The 17,138-nt window shown below is 47.2% G+C and overlaps 1 protein-coding gene across 8 annotated transcripts in view; it reads right to left on the bottom strand.

Annotated features, from left to right (window-relative positions):
- Positions 1 to 17,138, bottom strand: part of FHOD3 (formin homology 2 domain containing 3) — a 493,863-nt gene that overhangs the window by 466,249 nt on the left and 10,476 nt on the right. The window contains exon 1 of one of the 8 annotated variants that reach the window (XM_033837675.2): positions 6,815 to 6,916. The exons of the other annotated variants lie outside the window; for them this stretch is intronic. Coding sequence (XP_033693566.1) covers positions 6,815 to 6,895 — 81 coding nt within the window. The 5' untranslated portion in view covers positions 6,896 to 6,916. Of the gene's footprint in view, positions 1 to 6,814; positions 6,917 to 17,138 lie in introns of those variants that run through there. 8 annotated transcript variants of the gene reach the window in all.

The following is a 17,138-nucleotide window of genomic DNA, read 5'->3' as shown; positions in this document are numbered from 1 at the left end:
TTTTTATTTTCTAACTTTTGTCACTGGGATACAGAATAAAGTTTGATTCTTGCATACTGACTTTGTATCCAGTGACTTTGCTAAATTCATTTGTTAATTCTAATTGTTTAACTATAGATCATTTTGAATAATCTCTGTATTTAATCATGATGCCTACAAATGACAATTTCATTTTCTTTCAAATCCTTAGACTTTTTATTTCTTTTCCTTGCCTTGTTGTACCTGTAAGGACTTCCTGCAACATGTAGAAAAGAAGTGATTATAGCTGACCTCCTTGTCTCAATTTCAGGACTTTCAAAATTTTACAATGAAATATGATATTTGCTCTATTTTTTAAAAGAATATCTGCAGTTCACTGAGATCCAAGTTTTCTAAGATTGTTTTTTTATCACAAATGGGTACACACTTTAGCAAATGCTTTTTCTGTATTGTGAACATACGATTTTTCTCTTTCAGTCTGTTAGTATATTGGATAACACTGAATTTTGAATATTAAACCAAATTTTCATTCCTGGAATGAATCCAACTTGGTGCTCTGTCCTATCCTTTGAATAAATTGTTGAACTTATTTTGCCAATATTTTGTTTAGATTTATATCTTCACTTATGAAAGAGATTGACCTAGGCAGTTTTCCTTTCTTGTAATGTCCTTGTCAGGTTTGGGGTTCAAGGTTATGCTAGGCTCATAAAATGAGCTGCAGAATGTTCAACTCTTCTTCCATTCTCTAGAGGATTGGTATAAGATTGGTGCTATTTCTTCCCTAAATATTTGGCAAATTCACTAGTAAAGACATGTGAGCCTGAGATTTCTTTATAGGAAGGGTTTTATTTACGAATTCAATTTCTTTAAGACCCAAATATGCTAAATTTTGGTAAATGTGCCATGTGAACTTGTAAAGAATGTGTATTCCACAACTGTTGGGTGTAGTGGTCTGTATATGTCAGTTAGGATATGGTTATTAGTATTCAAATCTTCTGTAGCCGTATAGACTTTCTGTCCACTTCTGCTATTAGTTACTAAAAAAGTATGCTAAAAACCCACTTTCATTATAAATTTATCTCTCCTTACAATTGTCAAAATTTGTTTTATATATTCTGTTAGATGCAAACAAATTTAGGGTTTCTGGTGTCTCCCTGACGAATTGTCCCTCTTTGTATCTAGCAGTGTTTTCTGTCTTAAGGTCTACTTTGTCTCATTTGCAATATCACCTTATTTTCTTGGTATATCTTTTTTTTTAAGTTATTATTTATTTATTTTTGGCTGCGTTGGGTCTTTGTCGCTGTGCACAGGCTTTCTCTAGTTGCGGTGAGCGAGGGCTACTCTTCATTGTGGTGCACGGGCTTCTCATTGCGGTGGCTTCTCTTGTTGCAGAGTACAGGCTCTAGGGCACGGGCTCAGTAGTTGTGACTCACGGGCTCTACAGCACAGGCTCAGCAGTTGTGGTGCATGGACTCAGTAGCTCTGTGACATTTGGGATCTTCCCAGACCAGGGCTCGAACCCATGTCCCCTACCTTGGCAGGCAGATTCTTAACCACTGTGTCACCAGGGAAGTCCTTGGTATATCTTTTTTTGCATTCATTTACTATCAGTCTTCCTGTGTTTCTATATTTAGGAAATATTTGTAAGCAGCATTTAATTGGATTTTGCAGGGGTTTTTTAAATTAAATTTCACAGTTTCAGAGTTTTAATTGGAATATTTAGCCCATTTTCATTTAATGTAGTTACTGATAGATTTGGATTTAAATCTACATTCTATTTGTTTTCTATTTGTCCTACATGTTCAATGTTCCTTTTTCTCTCAATTACCTCAATTTTCACCTTCTTCTGGATTAATCATGTATTTTAAAATATTCCCTTCTCTATTAGGTTGTTAATTATATATTCTTTTACTACTATTTTAAGGGTTATCACGTAAACAACATCCTTGACTTACAATTGACTAGCACTTTTCTATTCTCCAGAAAATAAAAGGGCTTCAATCCTATTTACCTCTCTTATTCTTTTGTACTGTTCCTTGTTGTATATTTCAATCTTACATGTACTTTAATCCCATGAGACATTTGTAGAATCAGTAGTTCATTTAGATTTACTCATATATTTACCTTATCCATTGATCTTCATTCTCTTCTACGTTTCCATGCTTCTATCTGTGATCTTATGCCTCTTTCTGAGGAACTCCTGTTAGTATTTTTGGGGTGTGTCTGCTGACAATAAATTCAGTCTTTACTTGTCTGAAAATGATTTTATTTCATCTTTACCTCTGAGGAAAATCTAGATATAAAATTCTACTTTGGCATTATTTTTCTTCAACAGTTTAAAGATATATTTCATTGTCTTCTGGATTTCATCATTTCAGTTGAGGAGTCAGTCGTTAGTCCTGTTATTTCCTTGAAGGTAATATGTCTTTTTTCTCAGGCTGCTTTTAAATTTCCTTTTTGTCTTTGGTTTTCAGAAGTATTACTGACACATCTCTGTTTTTCTTTATCCTGCTTGGTGTTTATAGTACTTCTTTAGTCTATGGCTTGGTGTATTTCAGTGGTTTTGGAAAATTCTCTGAATCTCTTGGAATATTGCTTCTTCCATTATTTTTCTGGGATTCCAATGGCAGGTGTATTAGACCTTTCCATTATGTATCGTATATCTTTGGTGACTATTTCCTTTAGTTTTCATCTTTTTTTCTCTCCCTGTTTTAGGCAGGATATTTCTACTCACCTATCTTCTAGATCACTAAATCTCTCTTCAGCTCTATCTAAGTCACTGTTAAATCCACCTACTTACACTTAATATCACTGATTCTATTTCAGTTCTAGAATTTCTATTTGATTTTTTATATATATAAATAGAATCCAGTTCTCTTAAAACTCTCCATCTTGTCATTTCCGTTCTTGAACCTATTAATCACTGATATTAAAGTCTATCAGATAATTACAGTATCTGTATCACCTGTGGGCCTGTTCTGAGTGTCTTTTTCATCTCTTGATCCTGCCGCTTCATATGCCTGGCATTTCTTTAACTGAATGACAGATGTTTTATATATATATTTAAAACTATAAAGGATCTAGATGTTGTTACATGATTTTCTGATTTTCTTTAGTTTGTGGCAGGCAACTAGATCAGGAAGAGATTATCTTAATCCAGTCAGGGGTTGAGCTGATTCAAGGCTTCGTCTCATTCTTTATAAACTTGGTCTATTCTGGTCAGCTAATTTGAGATTGGGTTTCAGTCTTTATAAAGTTGACCTGTTTTTAGTAAGCCAGTTCTTCTAGAATACAGTCTTTCAGGGCTCTTAAATGAAGTAAGAGGGTATTTATAAGCATGAGGTATTTCCAGGATCTCTCCATCTTTGTAAGCCCTTACCTGTCATTTTTATCTCCTCAGCATCTCAGCCTGTGCTGCTTAAGAATCAACTTTTTTTTTTTTTTTTTTTTTTTGCTAGGGGACCTTAGAGACCAGCCAGTAACACATGAGGAATTAAATTTGAAATGGAACTGATCTTTACAGATTTCATCTTCAGTCACTTTCTAAAATACACACCAGAAGCCTATAACCAGGATGGAAAGATCATCCAAAAAAATAAAAAAATTAATACTATAAATCTGAAGGAAAGAAAATAAATGGCTGAGAAAGTGTTGGAGGAGGCAGTGGCAATCACTTTGGGGGATTCAAAGATGATTGAGAGCAGGATTCTATCCAATGAGCATCCCTCCTCTCCCGAGGCAGAAGAAATTCAAAAACATTATCATAATCTAAAGGGTAAGGAAAACCTGAAAAAGTGGAGACTGGGGAGGCAAGCAGGAGGATGGTTACTTCTGGCCAGACTCAGCAGAGCAGACTCCATGGAGGCCACAGCATCTGTTAGAGCCAGACCCTGAAAGATAGGAAGGTTTTGGGGTAGCTGATCACTGGTATGGGGGGTAGAGTGTGGCTCAGTCAGAGAACAACTCAGGAGGGAGGTGCAGATGCCTGAAACCAAGTTATTTCCTGCATCCCCAAACCTACCTTCACTAATGTATACAGTTTGGAAAATACACTAGGACACAAAGTCCCAAAATGATCTTCCCTCTATTTACTGCCAGGGACCTCTGCTTATGGAGTAATATAGTTATTGAAAGAGGCAGCCTGCATAGGGGCAAGAAACAGCTTGTGATCCGTGTGTCAGGGAATAGTAGGACAAAGACAGGCTGAATTCAGGTTGTGGTGAGCCATGAATATCAAATTAAGAACATCAAATTACTTTGGCTTTCGGCCACAGGATCCAAAGCAAAACTGTTCTAACCAAACCATCTTTCTTCTCTCAACTCAGCTCAACACAGTTCTCTCTGGGCACCATTCACCCAGGCCACAAAAGATGGGGAGCTGGCAGGAGCAGGCAAAGCAGATGGTAAGGAAAATTTAGAACACAAAGTCCTGCAATGGGGTGCACCAGCAAATTCTTCCACATAACACTATGGTAAAGAAGACACTTTAAAAAACTGCACTGGATGGGATTGTCTGTGAGGCAAGATTGCAGATAATGAGAGACATCAACTAGCATGTTTTATTACTCATAAAATGCAGCCCTTGCTGGCTTGGGGGTCACAGCCCAGGCATATCAGAATGCCTCTACCCACCCCTTCTAGCACCCCCAGAGTTTCACTGTGACCAGGCAAAGTGAAACTTTTGATCCCCGTAACAGAGGACCTGCATCCAGGTTCCCAGCACTGAGGCACCTGGATGGTCCCCTTCTGCCCTCCACCCCAGCCCCAGGTCCTCTCGGTGGAGTATTCTGAGGGTGCTAAAACTACTTCTCCCCAAATACGTTCACCCCTCAATCATCACAGTAGCACACAAGATCCTAATTGCCAGTTTAACTGTTTTTCTAGATTATAAGTAATTGGCAGATATGAACTATCTAATACCTCCCTGGATATTTAGTCCATACCTGACACTCACAATACATTGGCTTCATTTTTCAATTTGCTTGAAAGCCTTGGAACTTGACCCCAGATCTGCTGATCATGAGGACTCACTATGGATGGACCAAATCCTGGTTACAAAAGCCAAAACTTGGGCCCGGCATCCCAGGCCCTTCATAAACTGGCCTCTACTCATCTCACACTCCCCGCTCTCCAAGCCTCTAACCCACTCTCCCCTTCCCCATGCACCTAAAGCCACCTCTGCTCTCCAGACTTGGCTAAATCCTACCTCCTTCTTGAGGTCACCCCGGACGACATCAGTCTGACTCCCACAGGGGAAGGGACCCAGTCAGGGAATCCCAACCCTGTGATGATACAAGAAAGACAAGCAGCCTCAGAACAGCTCCCTTTCTCTGAGTGGGCCAAGCGCTGTGCTAAATGCTTTCCAGGTGCAATTCCATTTAAGGCTTGCAACCATCCTCTAAGGAAGGTATTATTGTTCCCATGTTGTAGATGCACAAATTGAAGCACAGAGAGATGGGAAGCATGTCTGTGGGATACAAGGCCTGTGCTTTAGACCATTATGCTGGACTAAACAGAAGGCCAAAGGCGCACTCACAAGGGGCACCTACATGGCCTCGAGGGCAGTGGGGGGGTGGGGGCGGTGGCAGGTGGCAGCACCCAGCAGCCACATCTGACACTTAACAGGCAGCAATAAGTGTTCGTGGAATGAATGAGGGAGTTTGTGCCAGAGTCGTCTGTTTAAGAAGATGAGGATGACCCAGCCAGGAGAAGGGGAAGGGGGCGGGATACCGAGGGAACCCAAAGCAAGGGCAGGCAAGCATGAAGAAGCGAGGAAGGTGAGGAACTAAGGCAGTCGGACTACCGAAGCATAAAACATGAGATGGAAAATGGAAAGGGACAAGACTGGACAGAGGGGACCCTGCCAGGTCACTGGAGGCAGCACCCAGGCCTCCAGGTGTTGGTGATGAGCCGTAACAAAAGGGGGTGGCCGGCTGGACCCCGCAGTTCCAACTCTACGTGCCCAACACCAAACCTCCCAACTGCCTCGTGAAACTTGCCCTTCCTTTCAGCTCCACAGGCTCCAGGGCCGCCCCAGCTTCCTCTGGTGCCTCTGCTCCCGTCTTGCCCCTGCATCCATCCCCCACCCAGCTGCAAGGGGGCCAACCTGGGGTTCAGCAGTGAAGAAAACAGACACAGTATCTGCCCTCCTGGAGATTCCCCAAGGATGTCCCCCTTCCCGTCACCCTCTCAAGAGGAAGCAGTGTGTCCCCTTGACCATTCTCCTGGCCCAGTACACCCTGGGACTACTGGAAGGTGGGCAGTTTCCGGTCACCCGCTGCTCTTTCATTTTCAAGGGTGGAGCCACCCAGCTCCACCATCCCTTTTCATACCTGACCTCGAGGCCCTGGCACCCTCCGCCCCAATTTCTGCCACCCTCTTGGAAGGCCCTGCCCCTCCCCCCGACCTCAACAGCCTAGCACCCGGTTCCTCAGCAAGAAAGAAGTGGAGGAGACACACACGTACTGGGTCCTGGTTACCAACCACACAAACTCACTCACTTCCTGGGCTCCCAGCTGGCCCCCGAAGAGGTGCTGGCTACTCCCCACCTTCTCACTCCTTGCGCCTGGCCCAGGGACTGACCGTAACTGTTTGATTTAAACTGAGGGGAAAGCAACGGTTCTATATACTCCAGAAGTGCAATACTTATTGATGAAGATCAGCAGTAGTTCCATTCTCAGAAAGCCCTGAGCCAGGAGAGAAAAGACAAATGACTTCAGCCTCATCATCCAGCAGCTGTGGAGGCTGAGCTGAGAAGACCTGGTCCCTCCGTCCTCTCGGGCCTCGCCAGCCACCCCACACACCCCCAGGGAGGGGAGCGCCCATTCCTGTTCACCTGAAAGCCTTCCCACAGTCCACACGTAGGAGCACCGGGCTCAGCGAAACCCACAGTAGCAGGGGTGGGTTCCAGCCTCATCCTGCAGAGATGACGGAGTCTCACCACTCCCCGCTGGACACCTGGAGAGCCAAACACCCAGTGTCACCAAAAGGAACAATGACACTTGCTGGAAACGCTTCTGTGTTTTTAGGAAGAATACCTGTGGGTAAGAGGGCCTGCTGTATCTCCCTGCGAAGCGATGCCGAAAACACGTAAGGAAACCTAGAGAAGAGCTGGCAGGGAGGAACGCTGGGGTGAGGCCCACGTTTCTTATTTTACAGACCTGCACCGATCACCTTCTAACACCTGGTTAACTTGCTATTCTGCTTTTTTTATTATCTCTCCCTGCATCTCTCCCACTAGTATAGAAACTCCGAGAAGATTAGGATTCATGCCTGTCTTGTCCACTGTCGTTTCTCCAGTGTTTAAAACGGAGCCTGGCACATTTTTTGTTCAAGAAAAATGTGGTGACTGAAGGGATACATGAGTAACATGGTGATGACCGGGGTTCACGAGCACTGTGCTGTGAGGACATCACAAGGCTCCTTAACACGCCGCCAGTTAGCATCGATCCCAGGAGAAGCAGTAGCCTCGCCTAAAACTGTGCGTGAAGCCCGCGCCCTAAAAAGGCTGGTGCTGCAGCAGGCGGGGCGCAGGTGGGCAGTGCAGTTTGCCGTCGGGGTTCAGCCCTCAATCCACTGATTGGAAAGTGATTGGAAATTATTAAAACACTAATGACACCTAAGGCCCTTCCATCAACAATGACTGATCCACGTGACCCAAATACACTGTGGAATATGCACAAACAGCTCCATAAGGTCAAAGAGCGGAGCCTCTCCTGCATCAGACGGATTTTTAGCCCCAGTGACCCTGGCAGTAGAATCAGAGCAATCCCATTGTTGCCCGAGAACAACTTAAACGCGGCAGAGCCCAACCTTCTCCCACCCGCTCGAGAAGACAGAAGCAGAGCAGGGTCCGGGTGTGCGGTGGGCAAAACCTCTCCTCGACCCTCACCGATTCCCCCTGCTTTGGCAAACTCTAGTCACCAGAAAAACACTGCCCAGAATAATGAAATTTAAACTGTTTAGACTTCGCAGAATTGGGTACATTGATTTAATGGAGCTGGCATGTTCCGCTTCAGGGACCGGGCAGGCCTAGGGGCTTTGAAATGAAATGAAAGCAACGGCTCTCCAAGAAAGGGTTAGGGGAGAAAAGAAGCTTACAGACCCCAGAGCCCGAGACACAAAGAACCTCCCCTCCCTTCCCGCTCCTCGGCCCAGAGGATTAGCTCTCATCTCACTCCTGTCTCACCAGCATCAGGCATGTACAGCCACGGCAGGCAGGGAGCTACCACTTCCTGGCCTGGCAGGTCACAGCCGCTGGGGGCAGCTCACCAAGGAGAAGACAGGGGACACACACGCCAAATCAGGACACCAAAATCATGCTTCCAAAAATCACAGTGATGACAGAAGTGACAGGGACTTTGCCTGGCTGAGCACTGCTGGTGTTCGCAGAGAGAGCGCAGAGCAGGGGGGCCTCCCCACCGGCAGGCGCAGGGCAGGAACTAATGAGGTGCACGTGTGAGCACCCGCAGGTTTTGGGTTTTCATCTCAGTGCCCCACCTCCGCACTGCTGCCATGAGGCCGGGCCTCTAACCGAAAGGCTGTTCACAAACTCTACTGTTACGAGCAAAGTTCAGAATCTCGGGATGTGCCAGAGGCCCCCGGGTCCACCTTAAGCCCTACATCCCCTCCGAAGAAGCCCCCCACTTTCATCTGTAAGGGAACCCGGTGAAAGTTTCTGCACGCTGGGTGAATGAGGGAACCAAGAGGCTCGGGGTTAGGAAGATGCGTTAGAGGGGAAAGACTTGGGTCATGAGAGGCGGAATCTGGAATACAAAGCTCTTGGGTATCCAAGGAAGTGGGCAGAGACCAGGAAAAGCCCGGGAAGGAGGGGGAGAGAGAGGGGGGCTGACTTCTCAGGGACGCAGCTAAGAGGCACTGTCCCAAACATCCTGGCACAACCAAAGGGCAAATGAAACTCACCTAAATAAAGGCCAATCACAATTGCCTGCATAAGCACAGTCCCCAACTTACACCAGGGTGGCCTTCACAAGTCCACTATGGCTTGGCTGTCTGGAGCTCTGAACGCATTTTCCATAGGAATGAAGTGATACCTATGGTTAGGATATCAGGCCAGCTTGTCACCATCATGGCCTGTGAGTTCTGGGCAACATGGCCCATGCTTTATTCTTCCTTGATTTCCAAGTGCACCACAGAGAACCTGACAAAGGACAACTCACATCCGTGCAGGGTGAGTGAAGGACTCCTGCACAGGTCAGGCACGATTTCATATTGAACTTCCTTTTCTCAAAGGATGAACATGGTGACATCTTCAATTTCTAAAGGTACTTGGAGAATTGCACAGAACTCCCCTCTTTAGGTCCTTGACCTAATTTACGTACTCTAATACCCTCAGGACAGTAGGTATTCCCAGGTAACCCTGCAGAATGGAAAGGGAGCTGAAAGGGGGGCTCTGTGTATTTCAGGCAGGCCCCCAGGCAGGGAGTTTCATCCAGCCAAGCACAAATGGGATGAGTAGGAAGCCCAGATGAAGAATGTGGTCCTCCACTGAGAGCCACCTTGAGGCCTTGGCAACCTTCTGGACATGGAGCTTTCCCTTAGTAAAGAGGTCAAAGATATTCGGGAACTGGACTTTTTATATTATAGCCTCAGAACTTAAATATGTCACTCTTCCCATTGTTCCTGCCGCCTCCCTCACTTCAGATCTGGTCTCTGACTTGGCAGAAGAAGAGAACCACATCCTTAGCCCTCTGTGCCCCTCGATTTCTGCTTACTTCATCCCTATGCTCCACCATCCAAGTGCAGTTTTCATATGCTAACATTCTCCAAGGCTGCTCTTCGTTTATTTACAGTATTTTGCCAACTGGTAGAACTTCTGGTGATTTGTGCTGCAGGGGTCATCGTCCCTTGGTAAAGCTGCCGGATGAGAGTGTGGAGCAAGTGCTGGGTGACATCAGGGCGATGAGGCTGAGGGGGGACACCGGGATTCCTCCACAACACAGCCTCGAAGGCTGGAGAATAAAGAACAGTCAAATAACTACAAACAATGACTTTTCAATGAAGGGTCCTTTCTGCAGGCAGTGTTTTCAAAAGTAATTATACTCTGAAGTCCAAAGACTCAAATAACAAATTCTTCTGACAAAGGGTAATTTGCCCGATAAGTAAAAACCTCCTGACAGTCCTGCTAAGGAGAGGGGCAGGTAATCCTCTGCCAAAAAGCCTTCCCACTTCTAGGAATTTATTCTAGCAAAATGAAAACTTACGTTCCATAAAATCTCTACACAAATGTATAGAGCAGGAAAGGGGGTGTGGCGTGGCAGCGAAGAGATCAGCCTCCAGGCCAAATGTCTACAGCCGCTTTGTATGTAAGCACTGAAAACTGGAAACAACACGAATGCCCTTCAACAAGTGAATGGGTAAACAGAATGGTACATCCATTCAATGGATACCACTCCTCATTAAAAAGGAATGAATCAGGGATGCACCCTTAGGTGGATCTCAGGGGCATTACGCAGAGCGAAAGAAGCAAGTCTCTAAAGGTTACATACTAAGTGGTTCTATTTATATGGATGGCATTCTGGGAAAAAGCAAAGCTATAGGGAGAGAGAACAGATTCGTGGTTGCCAGGGATGGGGGTGAGGGGATGACTAACTACAAAGGGGAAGCCCTAGAGAATTCTTCTGGTTGCTGGAATTGTTCTGTATCCTGGGGTAGTTACAAGAATCTAGGCATGTAGTGGTACATAATCTACAAAAATATCGAATCACAATATTGTACTCCTGAAGCTATTATAATAAGTCAATTATACTTCAATTTTTTAAAAGCCTAAACATATGTTAAAACTCAAAGGATTGAACACCAAAAAACAAAAGTGAATTTTACTGTATATAGATTTATTTTTTATTAACTTTTTTTTTTGGCTGTACCGTGTGGCATGGGGGACCTTAGTTCCCTGACCAGGGATCAAACCCGTACCTGCTGCACGGAGTCTTAACCACTGGACCACCAGGCAAGTCCCTAGATTTCTTTTTTAAAAGTTCACAAATTCTTTGACACTCTTCCCAGGAAACAATGGTGTCTAATTCCCCTGCCCTTGAATGTGGGCCAGGCTTGGCGACTCCCTTCTAAGGAGTACAATACAAGGAGAGCGATGGTTTAAAAAAGCGATACGACATCCCCCGGCCCTGGCCCTCACTCTTTGGAGACCTGAGCAGCCACATAAGAGGTCTAGCTACCCGGAAGCCACCACGCTAGAGAGTCCTGATGTGAGACCACAGAGACATAGAGAGAGATGCCCAAGGAGCTCCCAGCCCGGACACCAGACTTGTGACTGAAGAGCTCCTGAGTCCATCATCTGGCTGCAAACTCAAGAGAGACTGAGCCAGAACTGCTCAGAGCTGCTCCCAAATTCCTGGCCCAAGGAACTGTGAGTGATAATAAAAATGTTTTAAGCAACTAGGCTTTAGAGCGACTTGTTCACAGCCATGGATAACTAATATAGGCACATTTTTTGAGCAACTGCCATGCGACAGACACTTTCTCATATATTATCTTGTCTATTTTTCATTCATTTCATCATTTACCAAGCACTTTCTATATGCTAAGGGCTATCTATGGAATGGGGAGAGAAGTGCTGGAATCAGACTGTGAGGGCTGAGAGATGGGGTCAAAGCCAGGGGGTGATTCTTGGTTTGGGCAGCTGGCTGGATGGTGGAGTTCCACACTGAGGCAGGACGGGTCTGTGGGAAGATAACACGATGCCTTCCATCTAGACACAGTGCACCTTCAACATCTGCGGGACCCCCAAGAGGAGCTGTTCAGGGGGCAGCTGGGTAGTTGGCCTCAGGACCAGAGAGAGCGCTGGGCCCCTGATGCCAACCAGGGGGTCGTCGGAAAGCCCTGGAAGCCGCCCAGGAAAGGAGCTCCACTGCAAGAAGAAGGCCTGGTCCTGGAACAGAGCCAACATGCAAAGAGCAGGAGGGAGCAGAAAGTTAGAGGAACAGAGGGAAGGTGGATCTCTCACCATCAAACTTAGAACAGCGAGCATTCCTCGGAGGAGATGACCAGAAACGGCAAGTGTTGCTAAGAGATTAAATAAGACAAAGAGTGGAAGGTGTCCACGCCGTGAATGACAAGTGCCTCAGTGAGAGCAGTATCGCTGCGCTGGGAGGGAGGGTGCCGGATAGAGCAGGAGGGAAAGTGAGGCAGACGGTAGGGCTCAGACAAGGTCTAAGACTCAGGTTGCTCAGAGGGGTGAACGTGGAAGAAAGATAGATGCAGGGAGGAGGGGATTTCTGGATAAAGGAGGCATTAGCCTATCTGAAGGCTAAACGAGGGATCCCAGAGGGAAGCAGTGGTTGAAGGTCCAGCGGAAAGGGGCCTGGCTGGTCCAGGAGAGGGGACACAGCTCCCGTTAGGAAGGAGGGCGGGCACATGGGGGCAGATGGACAGGCGGGTGGGGACAGGAGCTGCGTCTGAAGGTTCTGCTTTGTCTCTGCAGTGGCGGGCAAGGCAGGGTGAGGGAGGCCAGGGAAACAGGAGCACGGCCTGCCGGTGCCCATCGGGCAGCGGGACTGGAGGCCACGAAAGCCAAGTGATGCCAACATGCAAGAGTAGGATCCTTTTTTTTTTTTTGCGGTACGCGGGCCTCTCACTGCTGTGGCCTCTCCCGCTGCGGAGCACAGGCTCCGGACGCGCAGGCTCAGCAGCCATGGCTCACGGGCCCAGTCGCTCCGCGGCATGTGGGATCTTCCCGGACCGGGGCACGAACCCGTGTCCCCTGCATCGGCAGGCGGACTCTCAACCACTGCGCCACCAGGGAAGCCCAAGAGTAGGATCCTTTTTTTCGTTTTGTCCATGACAGCCCCATAAGGGAGATGCTGTGTTCAAAGATTTGAGGAGAGGGCGTGCGGAGCGCGCGGGCTGGGCCGGAGCTGGGGCCCACCCCATTTCACCCACCCTTGGTTTCACTCATTTTGGTTCCTGTGTTGGCCCTAACAGAGTCTGACACTGAGCAGACACCCCATGAAAGAGAGGAAGGAGGGAGAAAGGGTCACATCTTAAACCCTCATGGGCTAACACCTCAGCCCACCAGGAATCAGCAGCAAGTGGGGCCCTGGGCTTCGGGACAGCCTGCGCCCTGGGCCCAGGGCAGGCCCCTCCCGGGCGGCTTGTTTCTGATGCTTTTCCTCCTCCCACGCATCGGTCATAGATGGCTTTGCAGTTACTGCCTGTCCATCCCTCTCCTCTCTTCTTTGCCCTGGTTTTCCTTCCCTCAATTTTTCTCTGTAATCATTTTCTTCCCAAATTTGTTATTTATCTCCTTTTCCCTTCCTTCTCCTTTGTTTCCACTACATGGAATGGAAGTAACTTCTGAAACAGTTTTGCGCTCACTGTTTGTACCAGCCCAGCCCCGTGGCCCACAGCTGTAGGTCACCACCTTCCGGCCAGCCACTCTCACTCGCCCAGAGCCGTCGTACCTGATCCCAACGCCCATCCCATCTGCTTCTCACCTGCATGGAACACCCTTCCCCTTTCCTTTCAACCACTCACACCCCACCCACTCTCTCCAGGAGGCTTTCTGGACTGTGCAGTCCACGTGGATTTCTTCCACTTCTGACATTTCTATAGCCCAGGCTGCTTGCATCACACTTAGACGTGAGTCATATGCTGCCTTCAGAGGTTACTTCACTTTTTGTTATGTTTCTGACTTATTTCCCCAACCAATCATGACAATAAAAGGGTTAATGATCATGTCCTGGGATCAGTGGCATTGATAGAAATAAACCTTCCCATTTAGCCAAGCCTGCTCCCTTGTAAAAAATAATCACCAGGTGGTTACATGTGACGTCTATAAACTCAGCTGAAATTTCCCTGATTGTGCTCGTCTATCAATACAAACTTCCCTGGGTGCCAGCATATGTTCCTCACACTTACCTCTGACAGACTGAGGCGGGGAGTCCTTGTGGGAGACTGTTGGGCCTGAGGTCAGAAGATGTGTACCTGAGTTCTAGCCCCGCCACCTTTGTGCGTCAGTCCTGAAAGCAACATCATTTTCGTTTTCTGAACTTGGAGACAGGGCCTAAATGCCCCATCTCCCTCTCCTGCAGGGTTGTGTGAGGATCAGCCAGGCGAACCTATGTCCCAGTGCCTTGTGAACTGCACAGACACGCCGGGGCTCTGTTCCTGGCGTATTCGGTGATGAATCACCGTCCACAAAAATGCACCCAGTTCTGGGAACAAAAAACCGCTCATATCCTTGACTATTGTTCTGGACAGGATGCCCAACAGCTCTCTTTTCCCTGCCCCCAGACAGACACATGGAACTGCTGAACTTGAATGCAGTACCCCGGGAAGACTGGACAGCCTCTTCCACCTCCGGGCACTGGTCATTCAGACACTAGCCACTCGGGACCTACCAAGTCCTACAGAAGCCAGAGGGCTGGTGATGTACGGAAGCTGGGATCAGGAGCCAGCCCGAGCACTCCTGTGTCCTGCAGCTAGGATCTGATACAGCAAAGGGGTAACAGATCCCCCTTAGGTGAGTGCCATCACCTGAAATAAAATCTCCCCAGAGCCTCCAAGGTTGGCAAAGGGCTGAATCTCCCCAGTGGAGAGAAGGGCGGTTGGACTCCGCGGGTAGCACTCCAGTCTCCCAGATCCACCCCCTGCTCAGAATTTCCCACTGCTCACAGCTGCTGTGGCCACCTGTGCCCCCCGCGCAAGCTCACAACTCTCTTCACCACATAACTGCCACGCTCAGCCTGGGCAGGAACGGTAAAGGAGGCCTGCAGAAGGCTCAGGTACAGCCAGGAAAGTGGGAGGAGGCAGCGCTTCCCCATCTTGCACTGCAGCCCTCAAGCCTGGCCCCATGGAGCAGACCTCATGGCCCCCACCCAGGAGGGCCCCAGGCTTGTGCCCGCCCCTCCAAACGCAACAGGAAATGACCCTGACGGATGGCGGGCCTTCTTCTGCCAACCTGAGGATTCCTGTCCGAGGACCTAGCCTGGGCCTAGTGCGGAAGAGGCCAGAATACAAGGATTTGAGACTCTGAAAAGCTGGTTATGCCCCACTCACCCGCCGTTTGTGAGGGAAATTATAACATGCAAATCATGTTTATGGATTAGGAATCTGACAAAGGTTTGAGGATATCTTCTATTCTTTTTTTTTTTAACATCTTTATTGGAGTATAATTGCTTTACCATGCTGTGTTAGTTTCTGCTGTATAACAAAGTGGATCAGCTATACATATACATATATCCCCATATCTCCTCCCTCTTGTGTCTCCCTCCCTCCCACACTCCCTACCCCACAAAGCACCGAGCTGATCTCCCTGTGCTATGCGACTGCTTCCCACTAGCTATCAATTTTACCTTTGGTAGTGTTGCGATCATCATGTATATAAATATATACTGCACTTTTTTCACTTAACCTTCTTTCAGATAGTCAAAAACTATTTATTAGGGCTTACTGTGTATCAGGCACTGTTCTAGGAACTCTGAACTGAACGGTGAGTTGAAATGCACTTCCTGCTACTGAGGGTTTACAGCTGGTGGGAAGATGGTGACATGGGATGAAATAAGAACCAGAGTGTCACAAGTGGGAGGGGGCTAGGAGCACAGCCTGCACAGACCAAGGGGAAGGGCTGGCAAAGCCCAGCAGAGGTGAGCCTCAGACATGGTCTCACCCCAGGCTGGAGGATGGAGGGGCAGTCCAGGGAGAGGTAAGACATTAAACTACCATCCAGGGCAGCCTCTTAGTGAAACTGCAAGCATTTTAGCACAGCCAGGGCTCGGGAGGGGCGGGGTGGGGGGAAGGACAGTCGGGGCAATGTGGGAGTGGCAGACGAGAGGCCAGGTCCCAGAGAGCCCTGGGTGTCCTTACGATGAGTTGTGATTCTACCCTGTCAATAATGGGGAAGCACCAGAGTAAAGGAGGAGGAGGCAGGGAAAGTAGGTTGGGGGATGGGTCACTTTCATCTGGAGCCGGGAGTCCAAATGAGAGCCCGGATGACTCGGCAATGGAAGGGTGGGGACTGGATGGGTGCACAGGAACCAAGGCTGACAAGACGTTCTCATGGTGTTTCCAACGAATGAGATGCAGAAGGGGCGTGGTGAGCAGGTCTGGGAGAAAGAAGTTACTGGTCTCATCTTTAACATTTCTTACCTACATGTCCGCATGTACAATTTCATGACTCATGCAGGGTGTTATGAATTGAATGTGTCTCCCCAAAATTCATATGTTGAGGCCCTACCCCTCAATATGATGGTATTAGGAGGTGGGGCCTTTGAGCGGTCACTAGGTTTAAATGATGTCATGAGGGTAGGACCTCCATGACAGGATTAGTGCCCTTATAAGAAATATAAGAGACACCAGAGCTTCCTCTCTGCCATGTGAGGTCACAGCAAGGAGGTGGCCATCTGCAAGCCAGAAAGAAGGGCTTCACCAAGAACCAAACCTGCCAGCACCTCACCCTTGGACATCCCAGCCTCCAGAACTGTGAGAAATAAACGTCTGTCGTTGAAGCCCCCCCAGTCTATGGTATTTTGTTACGGCAGCCTGAGCTGACTAAGGTATGAGTTATTTTAATAGCTATCCAATATTCTAACCATAATAAAACATAATGACTTAATATCTCCCTTGTTGTTGGACATTTTTTAGCTTTTCATTATAAAACAATCCTCAAATATCTTTATGCATATAGTACTTTCATCATTTTTATATATCTCTTCAAATAATTCCTGTAAGTAGGGTCACTGGGTCAAAAACAATCATTTTTATGACTTGTGTATATTGCCAAGTCTCTAGAAAGAGGCAGGGTCATCGACTACACTACCCACAGGATATGAGTGCCCCTGTTTTCTCAAAGCATTAACAACTAATGAGATGTATCTTTGTCTTACTAATATCATATTGTTATACTGAACATTGAATACGTGCATTCATGAAATGTAATCGATCTAACTTTAAAGTACAGTCATGATTTTGTCCCTCAAAACAGGGAGAGGCAATGGGATACATACACATAATTTATTCAAGGTTTTCACAATCTTCTCTGAGTACCACCGGGTTATCTTCCCAGAATTCAAATGTCACTCTCTGCTATGATACCAGCTGTACCTGCAAGAAGGAGGTAGGACTGGAGCTGGGCTTCCCATCCTGGCCCAGGTCTTCAACAGTCCTATATGGACTTAGGGACC

This window comes from Tursiops truncatus, chromosome 13 (assembly GCF_011762595.2).
Source record: "Tursiops truncatus isolate mTurTru1 chromosome 13, mTurTru1.mat.Y, whole genome shotgun sequence".
NCBI classification, from domain to species: Eukaryota; Metazoa; Chordata; class Mammalia; order Artiodactyla; family Delphinidae; genus Tursiops; species Tursiops truncatus.
The sequence above is the reverse complement of the archived record's forward strand: the minus strand, read 5'-3'. Positions and strand labels throughout refer to the sequence as shown.